This window comes from Neopsephotus bourkii, unplaced genomic scaffold (genome assembly GCF_033783945.1).
Source record: "Neopsephotus bourkii isolate Nb327-2 ecotype Australia unplaced genomic scaffold, CSIRO-AGI_Nbou_v1 NB_1234, whole genome shotgun sequence".
NCBI classification, from domain to species: Eukaryota; Metazoa; Chordata; class Aves; order Psittaciformes; family Psittacidae; genus Neopsephotus; species Neopsephotus bourkii.
In genome coordinates, this window is record NW_026901719.1 from 4240305 (window position 1) to 4257920 (window position 17616).

The 17616-nt window shown below is 37.7% G+C and overlaps 1 protein-coding gene across 8 annotated transcripts in view; it reads right to left on the bottom strand.

The window, feature by feature from the left end:
- The window catches only part of SH3KBP1 (SH3 domain containing kinase binding protein 1), a 226209-nt gene that overhangs the window by 58830 nt on the left and 149763 nt on the right, over window positions 1-17616 (bottom strand). For all 8 annotated transcript variants that reach the window (XM_061364578.1, XM_061364576.1, XM_061364577.1 and 5 more), the window contains one exon: window positions 4084-4159. In XM_061364578.1, coding sequence (XP_061220562.1) covers window positions 4084-4159 — 76 coding nt within the window. The remainder of the gene's footprint in view (window positions 1-4083; window positions 4160-17616) is intronic.

The following is a 17616-nucleotide window of genomic DNA, read 5'->3' on the forward strand; positions in this document are numbered from 1 at the left end:
TCCTAGACACTACAAATGGGCTATCTATCCTGTAGAAAGAACTGGATATTTTATGGCTGTAGTTAACATGCACTTCTTTCTGTTCAGCACCTTACATCCCACAGTCTGTCCCAAGTTCAAAATGCAGCATATTTTATACTGTCTCAAGCACCTCTCCCCCCCTTCATTACCTCAAAGAGGGGGAATGACAGCAGGAGATGGCTTTCCTACAGAATTCAGCTACTTCACTACCTAGGCCATTGCAAGCACTGTATTTCACCCACGGAATTCGATATACATGTACAATTGCAGTGTAAAGCACTGCTGTCAATGTACAGACCTTCTATATGAATTGGGGTCCTGCAATACTATAGCAGGTAAATTCATCTGACTGTATTTTGAGAGACTGGTTAAATATTACACCGTGCAAACCAGAACTGAGCAAACTCCATTTACTGTATCAGTGGACCGTGTTTCACTTTAAAAGCATGTCTCTTGTATTTGTCCTCCTGCCAGACCCTTAGGATGAGCTGTGACTTTCAAGACAGCAGTCTACAGACAAACATACCTTCAAGGTTAAATTTCACAGGCGATAGTGAGTCTGGAATTTGCTTTTCCTCTTAGGCCAGAATGACACACTTTCCTCTTCTTAACTCTGCTGCTGTTGCTTCCTTCTTGTTAGGCAAGAACCGTTCCACCCCATGGCAAGATTTCCTCCATCTCAGGTAAGCTAACCACTGAGCTGGATTCACCCTTTTAAGTTTTCAGAAACTGAATTTTTATTTTTTTTTCTTTAATGAAACAAACAACAAAGTATGTAGCTGATTTTTGAAGATTAAATATTTCCCCCTTGATGAAGTCTAAATCATACACCAATCAATATAGACACAAATAGTAATACTACATAAGAAAACAAGCAGCATGAAAATTGTGTTCCTTGAGCTTAAGATTCCTCTCTTTAATTATTACTCATAAAATGTTTCTGAAACGGAATAATATGTACAACATGTAGTGAAATTGTGTAATTGTTACCAAAACCACAAACCAGATGAAAAAAATCCAAACACTTATTTCAGCAGAATCTGGTTTTACTACTAATTGCTACACTCAAAACTCATAGACGGGTTACACTAATCAATATTTTCAGAGAACTTCATGAGATGCAAACTGTAAAAAAACCCCAAACTTCATCAAGACAAAAAGCAGAAACAAAAGTAACTAGGGCCCCACTAATCCCGATTCAGCTACTTCTTATACCTTCTGCCACCAAGCAAAATGATATGTTGCTTGCTAGGATTTTGGTATTCCTATGCAATAGCAAATTGCAAATAGTCAGTGAGTGGAGTAATCAAATCAAGTGCTGTGGTCAATGCACTCTGTGACTGACTGCCTTTGCTGTTTTGTTATGTGCTTATTTTTCCTCCATTTTTCTTCAATCTCAGTAATCTGCAGTAGCTCTCTCAATCATTATGGATGGTTTTGCTCTGCTGAATTTTAGAATCCAAATATATAAATGTATATATATTTTCTACAATATAACCCTTACACCACAAGCCACTTAAACTAAAATCAAGCTACTTCATAGAAAACCCAATACATATCATGTCAGAGATAGAATTGTAAACACATATGCATGCATATGCCATCCCAGCTACACGAGAGACAGAAACGTACCAGCAGAATAACTCCCCTATAAGTCTAGGCACCCACAAATCTAAAACAAACAGCTCTCCCCTCTTAAAAGATGCATTCTTTCATTCCTGAAATGTTAGTGATGTTTTCCAAGAGACTACTTAAGCTCTTTAAGTATTTGTACTTTCACTGTGCTCTCCCATTGAGAGAAAGTCCTCTTTGGCCCTGAAGAGTCACCTGCTTATCTCCCAAAACCTTAAGCCCACTTTTTTAGGGAGATTTACATAGCATATTGTTGAGAGATGCACCTATAGAACATACTGCTCTGACTCTTCCACTGCTGAGCTCATCCCATTGCAGAGCTTAGGCCATCTTGCATGTACTAAGAGCAAACAGCAAGCACATCTAGTGCCCTGCTGCAAATCACTGCCTATCGCATCTGAAAAGGTACAGGAAAAAAGCAGACTCAAATTAACATGTGGGAAGTGTCAGCAACCATCACTCCATACTGAATCTCCTGTGTGCAGAGACAGAAGATGTTACTGCTCCCTGTTTCCTCTCTCAGCAGGCTCTTCAACAGCACAACTGCATTTTTTATCCATTTGAAACTAGGGAATAACAACATTATTCATGGAAATAAATAGGTGGAAGGTGAAAATCTACCAACATAATTCCTCTGTTTCTTGCAGTATACATCTCTAGTAGTAAACCCAAGGGAATCTAAATCACATTATTATATCTAAACTACATGATATAGGACCTTCCCATACATGTGTTTCTCTTTCCCAAGCAAGAACAGAGATACCAAATATTCTACTGAGGCCCCAGAGAATCCAGGAAAGGTAAAATATCCTAAATAATAAAGTTTAGGTAAAATTCAGAGGACATGTAGAAGACACTGTACAAGTAAGTAGCCCACCCTTCTCACTAGTTCTTGCAAAAGGGATATTGAATGATATTTGCACACAACCATGGTAAAAATAGATGGCAAGAAGAGGAATTCTCTGACCAAAATGGCACACCTGAGGGAAATAACAAAAAGGTGAAGCAAGTACCAATCAGAGCCCAAATGTGTTGATGGAGAACTGCCTCTGTGTCAGCCAGACACGTCACTGTAGAAGGCACATTTCTCTAAATATCGTTTAGAAGGTTTCCACTTTAGTTTTTAAGCAGTGAAAGAATGAAACCCTAGTGCCCTGGATATGATTCAGTGAGCAGCTTCAGCTGTCAGAAGTATGAACTGCTGTGGAAAGAGGCAGCTGTCTCCCAGTCCAGCTTACCACACAAGCCTGGATGGTGCTGCAGCAGGAAAACCCCATGGGACTACCCCTTCTGATGACACCTTCACTCTGGCTAGCTTAACCTCCTCAAGCTGCAGGTTGGGAAAGGTAATTTCAAAACACATCAGTTCAGGAGCCCTGCCCTGCCCTACCAGTTTACACATTTTTCAGTATTCCAAGTTCTCACTTCCTCAAGACAATTGAGTCCCATTAACAGGGGAACAAGAAAAAAGGATGCAGCAGGTCAATTAGTGTTGTGCAGCTAATGGACTCACTAAAAGCTGTTTTAAACTGCTGTTGCAAGTCTGAGCTGAAAACATGTGGAAAACCAGGTCATAAGGATACACTTCTCGCAGGCAGTGCCTGGTCTGCTCCTCCAAATGCTTGCCTTCTTAAGTCTTATGTTTCAGTTCTGAAAAAAAGTGTTACCTGCTAATTATCTAAAATGCTAAACACATCAGGGAAGGAAGACTGTGCACACCTTAAAAACTCAACACTTTATATTATACTCAGTTTCTTTTCTAAGGTATGGCTAAATTCTCTTCCTTATTCTTTTCTACCAGAATCCATTACATTTAGTTGTAACTTTGTATAAATAAAATCAAACGATGGGGAATATAAACTTAGGAGTTTTGGTAAGCTAGTTACATATGCCTCCCTAGAACAGCACTGAAACCTGCCTAGAAGATTTATTTATTGCTTTTTGTCTACTAAGCATTGAAATGACATAACCAGAACTGAAGTTCTTGGACACTGTTCATTCCCCATACAAACTGTATCACCCACACAGGTGATTTCTGCTACATAATGAAAGAAACAGACAGGAAAAAAGCAAAGGCACTCACACCAGAGATATTTTTTTCTGTGACCTACCTACAAGCTACAGTCTGAAGTCGTATCTTCAACTCTGATTAATTCCGATGTGCCCTCCAGGATGGAGGCTGATCATGTAATTTAATTTGATTTTTGGTGGTAGAAAATTCAAGGTAGGATTACCAGAGCAAAAACAATTCAGAGAATTCTGTGATACAAAGCATTCTACGTACTGCCTGCTCAAAGGTTATCCTAAATATATCTATCTCTATCCTCGCTTTTCATATATAGAGGGCAGTCTTTTAGAAAAATGTCCAACTTGCTTTTAAGAGGCTTAATAGCACAAAGTGCAATGAAGGAAAAAAACTATGAAACCTACTTTTTGTTCTGCTGTCCACTTCTATTTTTGTTGGCTCCTGAGTTGCTGTGGCTGGAGGTAATTTCTTCCCAACACTCTGAAAAAAAATAATTATGCTCCTTTAAAACTTGCAGTTTTAGTTAAAAGTTGGACAACATAAAAAGTTGTAACAGAAATACAAAATACAGGAGTAAAAAAAGGACATTAAGAAACAGAGGTAAACTGCACTTAGGTTTGGGGGATGTGTGTTAGTTTTGGGTGGTTTTTTTGTAAACGATAATTCATTATAATGTGATGCTCAAATTTTCCTTTAAAAATGTTTACTAACATTTTTAAACCATAATCTTTTAACACAGTTTCAGGGAAGACTCACAGAAGTTTAATTAGTGGACTGAATATAGGATGAAATTACTTAAGTAAAGGTGCTATTCAATACCAAAAGTGAAGCAGGAAGAAGGGCATATGGGGAAAAGCCCTTGACTTCTGTCCATACAAGGAGTATTCATTTCATTTATTCTAGACTGAGTATGATTTTTAAGTTGACAGCATCTCCTTAAATGGTTCAAATTTTTATTTACTTTTATAAAAAAAAAAACAACTGATTTACAGAGGACTACTACAAGCAGCAATAATCAACCTCAGGTAAACCGAAAGAACAGTAAACAAACAAAAATAAAACAACAAAATAAAAAAGACAAAATGCCTGCAACAAAATAAAATTGGTGATATTCATTCTTATATATCTTCATCAATTACTATAGTCATGCTATGGACTCTTCCACTCAGCTTTTGTGCCTAGCAAGAACGCTGTCAAGCAGCACATTCCCCTCTGCCTTGTGTATCTCTAGCCTTGTGCTTCAGAGATACTCTTTAAAGAGTACTGTTTCAGTTTCCCTTCATTCTCCTCCAATATGCTGATTACCGCAAATCGAATTTCTAGATGGTGGCAGTCAGACTCCCAACACACGACAGAACGTATCAACAAAACAGGCCAAATCTTGCTCCCACTATTTCTGCAAGGTGAGTATAGTTAGATTATTTAGCTGTTAGACACAAACCCCCCTAACTGCCTGGCAAGTGAATCCTAAAGATGAAAGAGGATGAAGTGCCCTTTTGATGCAGAAACAGCTGATAAAAGCATTGAATGATGACCATGATTTGGTGTACAGATATTCAGAGGGATGAGACAGATAATAGCAGCAACATGCAAGTATTAATGCTTGGGTTTATGAAGCCAAGTGAAGGATACTCTAGCATTAAATAACAGCTTCTATTAGCAGAAGAGGCCTTGATTGGCAGTTTGGTACACTGCAAACCCCTATCACTGCAGACCAGTTTCCTCTGATACTGAATTAATACTGATTACAGAAATGGTTGAGGTGGCACACAAAGTCACATGGATGGGGTCACTGTACAATCTAAGCAGTTTCATTTCCTTTCATTTATGTATTTTGGCTCAACTGCAGTCTAACAACACAGAACAACACATGAGAAGCAAAGCATGTAATGGGCAGTATACTAATGAGGTTTTCTCACTTGAGGGCATTGCGGCCCTTCCCTACAACTATTCCACCTTGACAAGAGGAATAAAAATAGACCTGTGATCAGGTTTCCTCCTTCAGGGATATTTTAAAATTGTATTTCATGATTTTGTGTTGTTGTTGTTTAGGTCTTGTGTCTCTAGAAGACTTAATCTGACAATTCCAACTGAATTGTCACTTGTGCACCAGTGAGATTCATACAGAAGTTTTTGTAATACTTCTCTGCACTAAAGGGACGTGCTCATCCTCTGACTCTCCTTTACAAATACAGGCTTCTCAAAGCAACAGCTTATTTACTCAGAAATAAGGAAAAAAATATTTACTCGGCATCAGCATTTATTCTGGATACTGTACTGAGCTCTTTATCCTAGGTAAAATATTTTGGCACTGCTACTTGAAATATAACTCTTTGAAGATATTCTTAAGGAATACATCAGACATTAAAGAATTCATAAAAATGGGCTATATGAGCTGAAAACACTTATGTTTTTAAGCTTAACACTGTCAGCGTGAATAGTGAAAATATAACAATATGCACTGGTGTTTATATAGGAGAGGAAAAGGCAGTTATGTACCTTGAGAACTTGCAGGATTTCAGAAAACCTCAATGAGGTCAGGGGAAAAAATATGCCATGTTTCTTTGACAAAAATACTTCCTTTTAACATTCAACTAGTATTTTTTAATGCTATTTATAGGCATGAGAAATTTTTTGCCTATAGGTTTACATTCAAACCCAAGGCCGCTATTAGTGACAATATAAAAGGTGTATTCTTTAATGTATTTTTGAGAGTCCATTTTGTTAATGAGAACATTTTTTTACAAAGAAGTAGAAATGGTTACTAGATCCACTGATCATCCAAATCTGGATGACCAGTAGCATAAACAGTCTTCTCACTGACTATGTACAATGCTACTGTTGTGAGGGGGAAGCCAAAATTTATTTTCTTTTTCTAATATGCTTCAAGTGCCTAAACAACATCAATAAGTCCTTAATGCATCCTACCTGGTCTACCTTAAGTTAAAAAAAAATTAAAAAGCCCAAATATATAAGCACCAAAACCTTCCAGATGTCAAAATGCCCTTATTCTGTCAAAGACAAAATAAGAGAAATGTTCAGGATTTCAGTTTTTCCCATGGTATTAACATTCAACTCCACATAAAGTACTTTCTGTGACAGCATGATCAAGTATTGCTATCCTGGGGTTTCCGAAAAGGACAGAGTTAACACTTTTCCTAAAGGGTTACCATACGGCACTTCAAAGTGGGTAATGGGAATTTTAAGAAACCTTTATAAAGAAAACAAAAGTTCCTTATCGAAAGTGTCTGCCTGCATATTTAACTGTTTCAGTCATCTCAAATAGCTTCTTCCTCTGTACCTGCTTTCTACCCACCTGTGCTTTGGTAGAAATACCATTCATATGCTCCTGAATGACAATTATTAGTATTTTTTTAATACCAAGTAGATAGGTACATCTGCCCAATTCACCCCTGGCTAATATAGAGAGAGCCCCAGCTGCCCAAGCAACGTACATTTCTACTGACATCATCTGGGAGGACATTCCCACCACAATGCAGGGTAATTTCCTTAAAACTAGGTTAGGTTAATGAACGGGTCAGGAAACAAGTGTTCATCAAGTCCTCAATTACAACCAGACTGTTGCAAGCACAGACAAGCAAAATGTGTCTTATTTTCCTGCTCCTAGTTTACTCTGAGTATGAGCACAGAGACAGGATGTCTCCTAATTGGTGTCTCATGGGTGTCTCTAATTCACTTGCTGTGAGCAAGAGAGAGGGAACAGCACAGTCATTGGCCAAGCCCACCCACCAAAGGCGGCCGCATCCCCACAACGCCACACTTGACCATGGATTCCTGCCACCATTCCTCCCCTGTGCCATAACAAAAGTGTATCTGCAAGGAAGTGGAGGGAACTGATCCATGTTAAAAGGTAATGCAGAAGGAAAGGAAGAACAAGAGAGAGTTTTAGTGTCATCTGCTTCACTAAACAGCTGCACAAACATTTGGGTAGGTCTGAGGCAGGAAAATTTATGGTTGTAGGGCTTAGGTGCAACTGTAGGTTGCAGTGCTCATTTATACCAGCTTAAGTTCATGCATGGTGCCAGCATGTCACATTTTGACCCTCCTCAGGGCAAGGGTGCAGTAGTGCTGGCCTTTACATAATTCAAAAGATGAAATACAAACAACACTTGAGGACTCAGCTCTACATATCAGATAATACTTCCACAAGGAATGGGCACTCTGACCACAGGATCAGATGTGGCACACATCCACAGAACTTTAGTAATGGGATGTTTATGGGGCAAATATTTCACAGAATGCAGAGAACATAGCAATTAAATGTATTTTTAAATTTCATCTTAAAAGTTTCTTTGCACATAGTTGAGCTATATTACCTTCTACTGGACAGTCGGAAAATACCACATTTTCACATTTAATCCATATACCAGCAGACTTACATGTAGTTTTTCCAGCTAATGTCTATACGAGATGACTTTTGACTTGGATGAACACAGGCTTTCTGAATTACAGCATACCTTAGCAAACAAATATTTCTTTCTTTTGAAAAAATTTTACCTGTGAAATATTTTACCCTTGCACAGTAAGATTGCAAAACCCAATACTTAGGTGCTGTGAAAGCCATATGAACACTGGCCAACAAAATCAACGGATCTCTAAATAAAAGACGTCCCTCCAAATAGCATCCTGTTCTTACAAAGCAAAAGAGCAAAGCCTTCATCCTTTTGGAGCTCCTCGACAAGTGACATAATTTCAGCCATCAGCATGACTCTGACCATAGTTGTCCATTTTGGACAAAGGAGACAAGTTTTCTGAAGTGAACAGTGAAGAAGTGGAGGCCCTGTAACTGTTCATGAACATCAGTCCTCCAAGAACTGGCTACTAGGCCAGTATTGCCTTAGAGGAAAGTAACATTCAACTAGTCAAGAAGTATATTCTGTTTGCATGTTAAAAGCTTTTGAATTAGAATGCATATGCAGAAAAAACTAAAGATATCTGGGGGAATAAGGTTTTCTAGTGTTCACAAAGAAATGGATAAATTTTTACCGAATACAAAAGTTACTTCTTGAATGCAGAAGAAAAAATAAAGGGAAGAAAAATAGCATGTCACTCTAACTCCTACTATAATACTCTAATTCTCATTCCAGAGAATAGTAAACATGTTGTGACCACATTACACAACACTTGGTGCCCTAGAAATAGAGTACTCAGTGTCAAGAGAATCTTACAATTACTGTATCTGTCATCCACTGTCATGGCACTGGAATCCAAGCAGGCAGGCAAGCCAGCAAGTAAACAAAGTAAAGGAAATAGCACAGAAGTCCCAAACAAGGGAAATTTGAGAACAAAATGTGATTTTGATGGGACTTTGTTTTCTGATTCATCACCAATGATCATTCTTCTGATGTTTTTACAGTTGATAAAACCTGCAAAGCTACCTCTTCTCATTAGCTGAACTGCTTAGACTGTATCAAGCCTAAGAAAAAATGTTTTGAATACTTAAGAAACAGTCACATTTGCTTTAATTAAAAACTACTTTATTTTTAAAAATAAATGTAACTTCTGAAATATTTAGTGAAGTTACTAGAGCTTTACTTAATTACACCCAAAAGTATTTGGAAATGACATAAATTCCTAGAAAATCACTTACCAGCCTAGACAAGGAATGTTTTATGGGGTTCTGAATGTTCATAAAGACAAAATGGCAAGCTTGGAGTACCTCTGGCATACCTCTATCTATCCTATCTATCTATCTATCTATCTATCTATCTACCTACCTACCTACCTACCTATCTCTATCTCTCTTTCTCTCTCTCTCTAGATCTACCAATAAATTTATCTAATCCATACCTGCTGATGTTAGAGAAATACAACACTCTCTATGCAAATCCAGTATGTCATCTTCTACTTTTCACGGCCAATTCACAGCAATTTTCATTAAAACACACAAATAAAAAAGTTGCTGGCCCTGGCTCCTGAAGAAGACTGAAATTGTCACCTGAGTGCACACTAACATCTAAACATGACATTAAAAAGAGTTTATTGATCATCTTTTTATAGAAAATATTGACTTGGTAAGTAACTGATTAAAATACAGGAAAGCAAAGATAGGATTTCATTGTGGTGACCAGTGGTGTCCCTCAGGGATCTAGAAAAGACTCTCGTTCTCTACACATTCAGAGATAATCCAGAAAAGGGGAAAGACAGCAACTCAGTTCAGATAAAAGTAAAATTACACAGTTGGAGAAAAAACACTAGACAGAAATGATGGGCTTTGAAACACACAGCTGTTAATACTTTGGAAAGCAATAGAGAGCAATGGAAAGCACTATCTAAACGCTTTATAAATCCATTCAACATGTAGATCATTGTGTGTGGTCCTCGCCTCCTTTCCCCATCACACATAACCCACCTCAGTCCCTAAAGGAACTGAAAAAGACAGAAAGTCACCAACAATGATCATACCAATGGAACAGATCCCTCACTCTGGAAAGACTTGACTCACACAGGTGATTTAACACAAGTCTATAAAACCAGGAGAGGCACTGAGAAGGTAGTTAGGGAGGACTCCTTATCTCTTCCTGTAATAAAAATTAAAGGCTAACAGAGGAAATTAGCAGGTACCATATTCAAAACAAAGGGAGGTTAACTCCTTCCCACTATGTGCGATCCCATTGAGTGGAACACTTTCACAGGAGTTACAGATGCTGATGTGTTACATGCAGTGGAAATGTGACTACTTGATGAGGAAAATCCATTAGAGTTATTAAACACAAAGTTCAAAATTACTAGAGGCTGTGAAGACTCAATGCAGGAATTTCTCTGTATGTTTACCCTGTTCCCACACTCTTCCAGTACTGACCTCTGTTTGGAAGCACAGTACCAGCTCAGATGCAGTTCTGATCTTAGTTACAGATGTCTCAGGATCTTTCCAGTTTCCTGGAAATCTCATTCTTTTAACACATGGAAATCGAATATTGGACACAGAACACTTTGCAAAGTACATTTAAATAAAGCAAGGTGACATAAACCCAAAGTGTTAACATAAGGGAAACTTCAAAGGATTACTCCAATTCTTTCTCCCCCCAAACATTATCAAACAAACCAAGTTTTTCAGTTAAAAAGAAAGTAAAACCATAGGGAGAACAAAAATACACAGAGAAGAGAATTAGAAAAGTCTTCAAAATTATAAAGCACTAATCCTTATAGGTTAATTTAAATCCTCTGATTTGTAGGCCACTACAGAAATTTTCCATGGAGAAATTTCAGAACTAAAAATATTTTATGGCATACACAAGTCTGCTTTCCTCGGCCATCTTCTGTAGCTGAGAAACCCACAATAAGTCTATAAGATCATAAAAAGCAAACAGTGGATTGACAGTTCGCTATTGCAATGAAAAAGACAAATCTACAGTACAGAAAGATATATTTGCATTTCCTGTCCAAACACCGCAAGTGTTTTCTGACCTGTGAGGTGGACTATATCTACCACAACACTATCAGTGAAGTTCTCATAACAACTTGTCAACCTCCTGAATAAATTCAACTCTGTTAAGCAGTCTGAAAAGGCTTAACTATCTCTGCCTTTCTCTGAAAAAGTGCTGCAGGTTTAAGATGTCTTCAGATACACAATATTTCAGTATTTCAGTGTATGAATACACACTGCACCCTCAGTGATGATATTTATGCTGAGCTGCAACTGTTTACGTTCTCCACATTCATGTAATTTATATTTTTGCATTAAAAGGAGAGTCTGAAATCTTCATAGTGGGCAAAACATCTAATTAGAGAGACTGTTTCACAGATTCCTAACTTCCCATTTACAACAACAAAACTTCTCTTCAGCAATTTCATAAGTGCTTAAATGAAAAATTACTTTAGCTCTTGTTTCCAGCTGTTGAGCTCCATTAGAAATGACCTGAGCCAGCACCAAATGTCCCATCCAGCTATCCAAGCACTAAAACTACCAGGTGTTTAGCAGACCACCAGCAGTCTACAAACCACAAATGAAGAATATCTTCATTAGCATTATGCGAGTCATCAGAGAAACATGTGCTATCTCAAATAACATTCAAAGAAATAAGTAGGTAAAATACGCAATGCAAAATCTTGGTTTTAACTTTGTGGCTGGAAAAAGGGAGAGGAACAAAAGCATGAACAGAGAAACATTTTCATTGAAACTCTACGTAGCTTGGAAAGCAGAATAGCACACATTTTGTCTTCTACATCACTGTTCTCCACAGTTAAATGTGTTTTACCAGCAGGTGACTTCAGACTCTAAAGCTGTTGTGAATTCATATTTTCATAAGTTCTTAAAATTTCAATGTATGGGAAGGGAAGGGAGTGGACAGGCTTTGTTCTATCAATATGTTGTGGGAGACAGGAGAGAAACCTTTGTGACTTAACTTTCACACTTTATAACATCTATATTTCTGTAAAACTGGGAATCCTGACATTTGATGCTGTCAGGGTGTCAGTTTTAAACCATTAATGAACCAAAAATCTGCCTTCCTAAAAGGTTAATTGTGATAAAGTGAATGTAAGGCTTTAGATTTGGTAGATGCTGCAGAAACATATCAGAGCAGGACATATGAGAATTGCTGATGAGTAAAAACACTTTAGCAAATGAAATTTAAAAGAAACAAACAAAAAACAGCAAATACAGAAGGAAACCCACACAGCACTCTCCCAACTGCCTCATCTCAAAGCACTTGCATGCATGCATGCACATCAAAAATAAGCTGTATTAACCAGCTCATTTTCTTTCCTCCTCAAGCTGCACTTTAGCAATGCTAGAAGGTGCTTTTGTAAGTAAACATTTTTTTGAGCAGATTAGTCTCTTTATTTGCTGCTGTATTTGTTTTCCATTTCTTGTTTTACTGACTGTGGCTCACACAAATGTAAAGGATCATGTCACCTTGCACCCCTCACCAGAAATTTTGTCATTTGGAGGTTGCAATTCAGAATTAATTTCCATCTCCTCTAGGAGAAATCCTGTAGTCAGTCAGCAGTGAGTGAATGAAATTCCTTCTTACTCTTCCAGAACTGTGCCTGTCTAGATTGCTGTTGGTAACTACCATGATCCAGCTTGTACCATCCAGCTTAGAAAATGCTGTTATGAAACCTCCCTCCTCTACGAACAAATAATTAATAATATTATTCAAATATTCAAGGAAATAATTAATAAGCAACTGCTACATGGCTCTCCAGTTCCTTCTGCAGCAGTAAGGAAAGCAGTGAAGCTACTTTCATCTCCCTCTCAAACAAACAAACAAAATAATCTAGGAAAACAATTAGCAGGGAATCCTTTTCAAAGTAATAACGCTTCTTTGCTCTTCTGTGAAAGTTATGCTGACAACAAACTGTGAAGTAGCTGTTCAATTATCTTTTTCAAATTCAATGATTAAAACAAATACTGCATGATACTTTACTATCATGCCGATAATCTCAGACTTAATACAAATATTTCTTCCCTTTTGGCACTGTATTTCTTCTCTCCTCACATTATCTTTAATTTTCATTTTTAGTGTTCCACCCTCCAAGGGAAAACTGCAGAGCAACAAGTGACAAAGCAAAATGCGTTAGCATCTCCATCCACTTTTTCAACTGACTGGAATCTCATCTCTTTCCTTTTGAATTAAGCTCCAAAATTCAAAACACAAATGGAAAATGGCTAATATTATGTATCTCAGCTTTTCCTTTCAATGAGTGCTTCAGGTATAGAGACTGCTGCAAAAGACACCATCAGCTGTACAAATGGAGGTCTACTCCTCTCTAGGTGGCCAGTGTGTGGCAAATATCCCAGTGCCCAACAGAAAGCTGTCATCAAGAGCTCCTATTTGGCTACCAGTTGCTGTTGCATCAGGACATCCTCCCCAGGAGCTGAGTCTTCTCTCCCTGCTCCCTGGATTTTATTGGGAAGTTTTTACAAAGCACTTAGTCAACTAGCTGTAATAATATATGCTCATGTCCCTAGTATTTAAGAACTATTTTAGAAGCAAGAAATGCCACTGACCTCCCATAAAACCACACATAACAAGGAGTTAATCAGGCATCTTAGAAATTGGCCTACAGAGGTTTTTATCCCACTGACTGCCTGGCGGGTCTATGATCGTCTTTTCTTTCTTCCTTCCTTCTTTTTTTTTTTTTTTAAGGCAGAAAAATAGAAAGACACATGGCACATTTAAGAGAAAAAGCAACTCAGAAAATGTGTGTAGATCCATTTCTTCACACATCTTACTGACTTTAGCTGTGAAAAGCCAGAGCTGAAAGAAGTTTACATTTTTCTACTAAATGACCCTGAAGTAACTGCAAAACATTAAACAGTTTACTTGGTATCTCTCCATTCAGCTCTCCATAAAATTTTACAAACATCAGTTGACTCCAGTTTTCCTTGCTTTTTCTCGAAGGAAATGATAATATCTACTTAGATTTTACTATCCTACTATAATTTTCTCCAAAACCCATTTGTATCAGTTTGCCTCATTTGTACAAAAGACTCAACGTATCACTTCACACAGAAGAGGAACTAGTAAAGCTCCTCCTCTTTTTTTCTGCCAAAAAGAGAAGTGAAGTTTTATTTATGCATTTAGGAAGGAAAAAAAGGAGGGTGTGTGTGTGTGTGTGAATTTTTGATTATTAAGCAAACATTTGAAAGAGCAACACATCCTAAAGACTGTACAACTAGTCTTGCTTAACTGCAAAGTTACAGTATTCTTTGGAATAAGAAATTTGAAATAAAATCATACAGAAATAAAAACATCTGTGCAAGTTTAATGGCCAAACATTCTGAAAGGAAAAAAAGCTAAACACAGCCAGGACAGAATATGCTTTCACACAAAAGTAACCCCTACTCTAACACAGTCCTCTACAGCAGAAATGGACTTCAGGATCCCCAGCACTCTCCTTCTTTTCTTTTTACCTACCCAGCATCTACAAAGTGTGCAGAAGACCCAAAGAACCCTGTAGCTGAATCCTGTGCTCTGCAGAATACATGTTACAATACAGTTTTAAACAGCCACAACAACCCCCCCCTCCCCAGCTAATTGTAAAAGAAATACCTCCTCTGCCATTGCGAAGCCAAGCTGCCTTCCAGCAGCTCAGTGTCCAAGACGAGCCCTGGAGTCCTGCCCCTTCCTTGCATGAGCTCAGCTCAACGAGAGCAGGAGCCCAGCCCTGACACTGACTCACGTTCCAGGCCATCCCTGGGAAACAAAGGTTCCATTTGTTTATTTCACAGGAAATCTGGAGCTTTTCCTACCTCTGCTCATTCACAGTGCGGAGTTTCCTCTCCCTTTCCAAGCCAGCCTAATCTCTCCTGGCTTCTTGAGACCAGCAGCTATGAAAGGCAATGTGACTGAGGACGTACAGATATTTTTGTGAACAGCCCAGGTGTAAAAATTATAGGAAAATGAGTTTTTGATAAATTCTGAGTGCATTGGTCTGTCTGCTAATGAAAAAAAACCAACACAAAATGTCATGCCATTTATGCCTTTGTTTCAGATTTTGTTTTTAAAGAAAGATGATCAAAAAACTGAACACCATTAAGATGAATGCTCTCTTCCATGAAATTCTTCATAAATTCTTAATATTGCCTCCTCACAAACATTCAACTTTAAAATGACTAAAAAAGTGCAAGGGAGGGAAACACACCATAGGCATCTCAGATAATGGGGAAGAAATTAAAGATTAATACTTAGACAAGCCACAAGGTACTATGCATCCTCACTCCCGTTTGACCTTATATACTATTCAGTAAGCATTTACACACAAACACATCTACTATGGACATACTTATGTGCACTCAACACACTCCCAGTACACACGCAGCTCATTCTCTACAGAGGCATTCCCATGGGAATGCCAACACAATTATGGGACAAGAAAAAAGCCTCTAAACACATACATTAAAAAGATAAATAAATAAACAAACAAACAGTTGGTTCACTCCGGTTTTAAGAACCAGTGTAAGGAAGGACATGATAAACTTCGTATGTAGATTTTAAAGGGGAGGACAATAAATTGTTCAATGCGGTTCCTACCAAAAATAAAATAAACAAGAAAAAAGTTATTTTGCAGAGCCAGGGTATTAAAATAAATTTTCTGCTGCAACAGTGAAATATGACAACATAGGGAGGATACACAATTTTCTTTACTGGATGCTTTTTTAAAAACCAGCCATCACCCGAGGATTATTTGTATGTATTTGGTCCTAATGCAGTTAAGAGGCTTGGATTAGAGATCTCTGAGATCCCTTCTCGCCTTATACTGAAGGCAAATCAAAACTGATGTGAGTAGGACTATTACTGCAAGTACAATCTCCAGAAAAATATACCCAGATACTTTAAAGAATGGAAATGAGCAAGAGATGATAGCTCACAGAAAAGGCTACATCTCTTGCAGCAACACTCCTTGTCCCTACACCATGCTGCAGAACAGGTTCAGGAGTGATTCAGAACAAAGTCTCATGGCCTACTGCGAATGCAATCTCCTTCCTGAAGAAGTCTGTTTACCAATCAGAAATTATTTTAAAGTTATAATACAATATGCCATTAGTTTCAGTTAGAGAAAGCACACAATCCCTGGTATCTGTTTTAAGAAAAAAGAACAATCTGCAGCAATTCATGAGTATATAGAAGTATTACAATCAGGCATGACTTTTTAAAAATAGCCCTCAAGTAGGGAAAGTCTTAAAAAGGAAAAAGTCCACAAACTAATGAACCTGAACACACAGCAGAAGATGAGTGTATAAATTTTACTTTGCAGGTCATTTTGGTTTACATTCATCAATTTTTTAAATGTTATTTAAAGTTGTGGTTTTTTGCATAGCTGTACTTGTTCTTTAAATTTTCAAAGTTCACCTGTGCTAAGAATATAAAATGTCATTTCATTAGAATTTTTATAGTATTTTCAAAGTTAAAAAAAGTAACAACTCAGATGCAGCAACTGAAAATCAGTTACATTATCCAACAAAATCCAAGTGGAGTAAGAAAAAAGAAACACTAAGAACACTTTATAAAACTGTTAATTTCCAAAGCCTTGATTACACTAATTTAAATGTTTTATATCAATTTGTATCAATTAAATTTTATTTAACTAGATTTTATTGCTATTATTAGACATACTGTATCAATTTAATTTGTGAGCCACTTCTCTTGAAGCTTATCATATGGCAAAAAATAGCTATCTCACATGTCAGTACTCTAACTTTCTGAATCATTTTCCCTGTACTGATGTTGAAGCAGGAGACAAATCTTTCCTAGAAATTCAGTTTATGCCTCCATCGACTACTCTGGAACTCAGAAAATCAGCTGTATGTTAAACTATTAAAGCACAGCATTCGGGTTTTTTTAACCATTCCTTTAAAATGCTTGTTTGGGTATAAGTTTTGGTAATGGTATAGAGTCAACTGAAATTCAGAGATGTACTATGATTAGCAAGCTACTGATCATAAGCTGATTCAGAGCAACTCAACATAGACACTTTTATTGTCTCCCTATTATGAAATAAAATTGCATTAGCTTAAACCTACACATCCTGCTTTTCAGACTGAAGCATCCCAAGATTTCCTGATGAAAATCATGACTGAAAACCCAGGAGTATTCCCTTCCAGAGAGCACTCCTCCAGAAGAACTCATTCTGGCAAAAGCCCAGCGCTGTGCCCCAGGAGAACCAACCAGATTTTCCACACTGCTTTAAGGAGTAATTTCTGGTACTAACAATACTTTTTACATTACTCTGCTTCTATTTTTAGATGTTCTTCAAGCAGCTCAAGTCAGGAACATAAGTTGAAAATGTTTTCATGCACGTGCTTGATGTATTTCTTTCACAAGGACAAATATTTTCTAGAGACCAACAATATGCACATATTTGGGGTCCCCAATACAAGAGTGACATGGACCTGCTCTAGTGAGTCCAGAGGGGAGCCACAAAGATGATCAGAGGGCTGGAGCCCCTGTCCTGTGAAGACAGGCTGA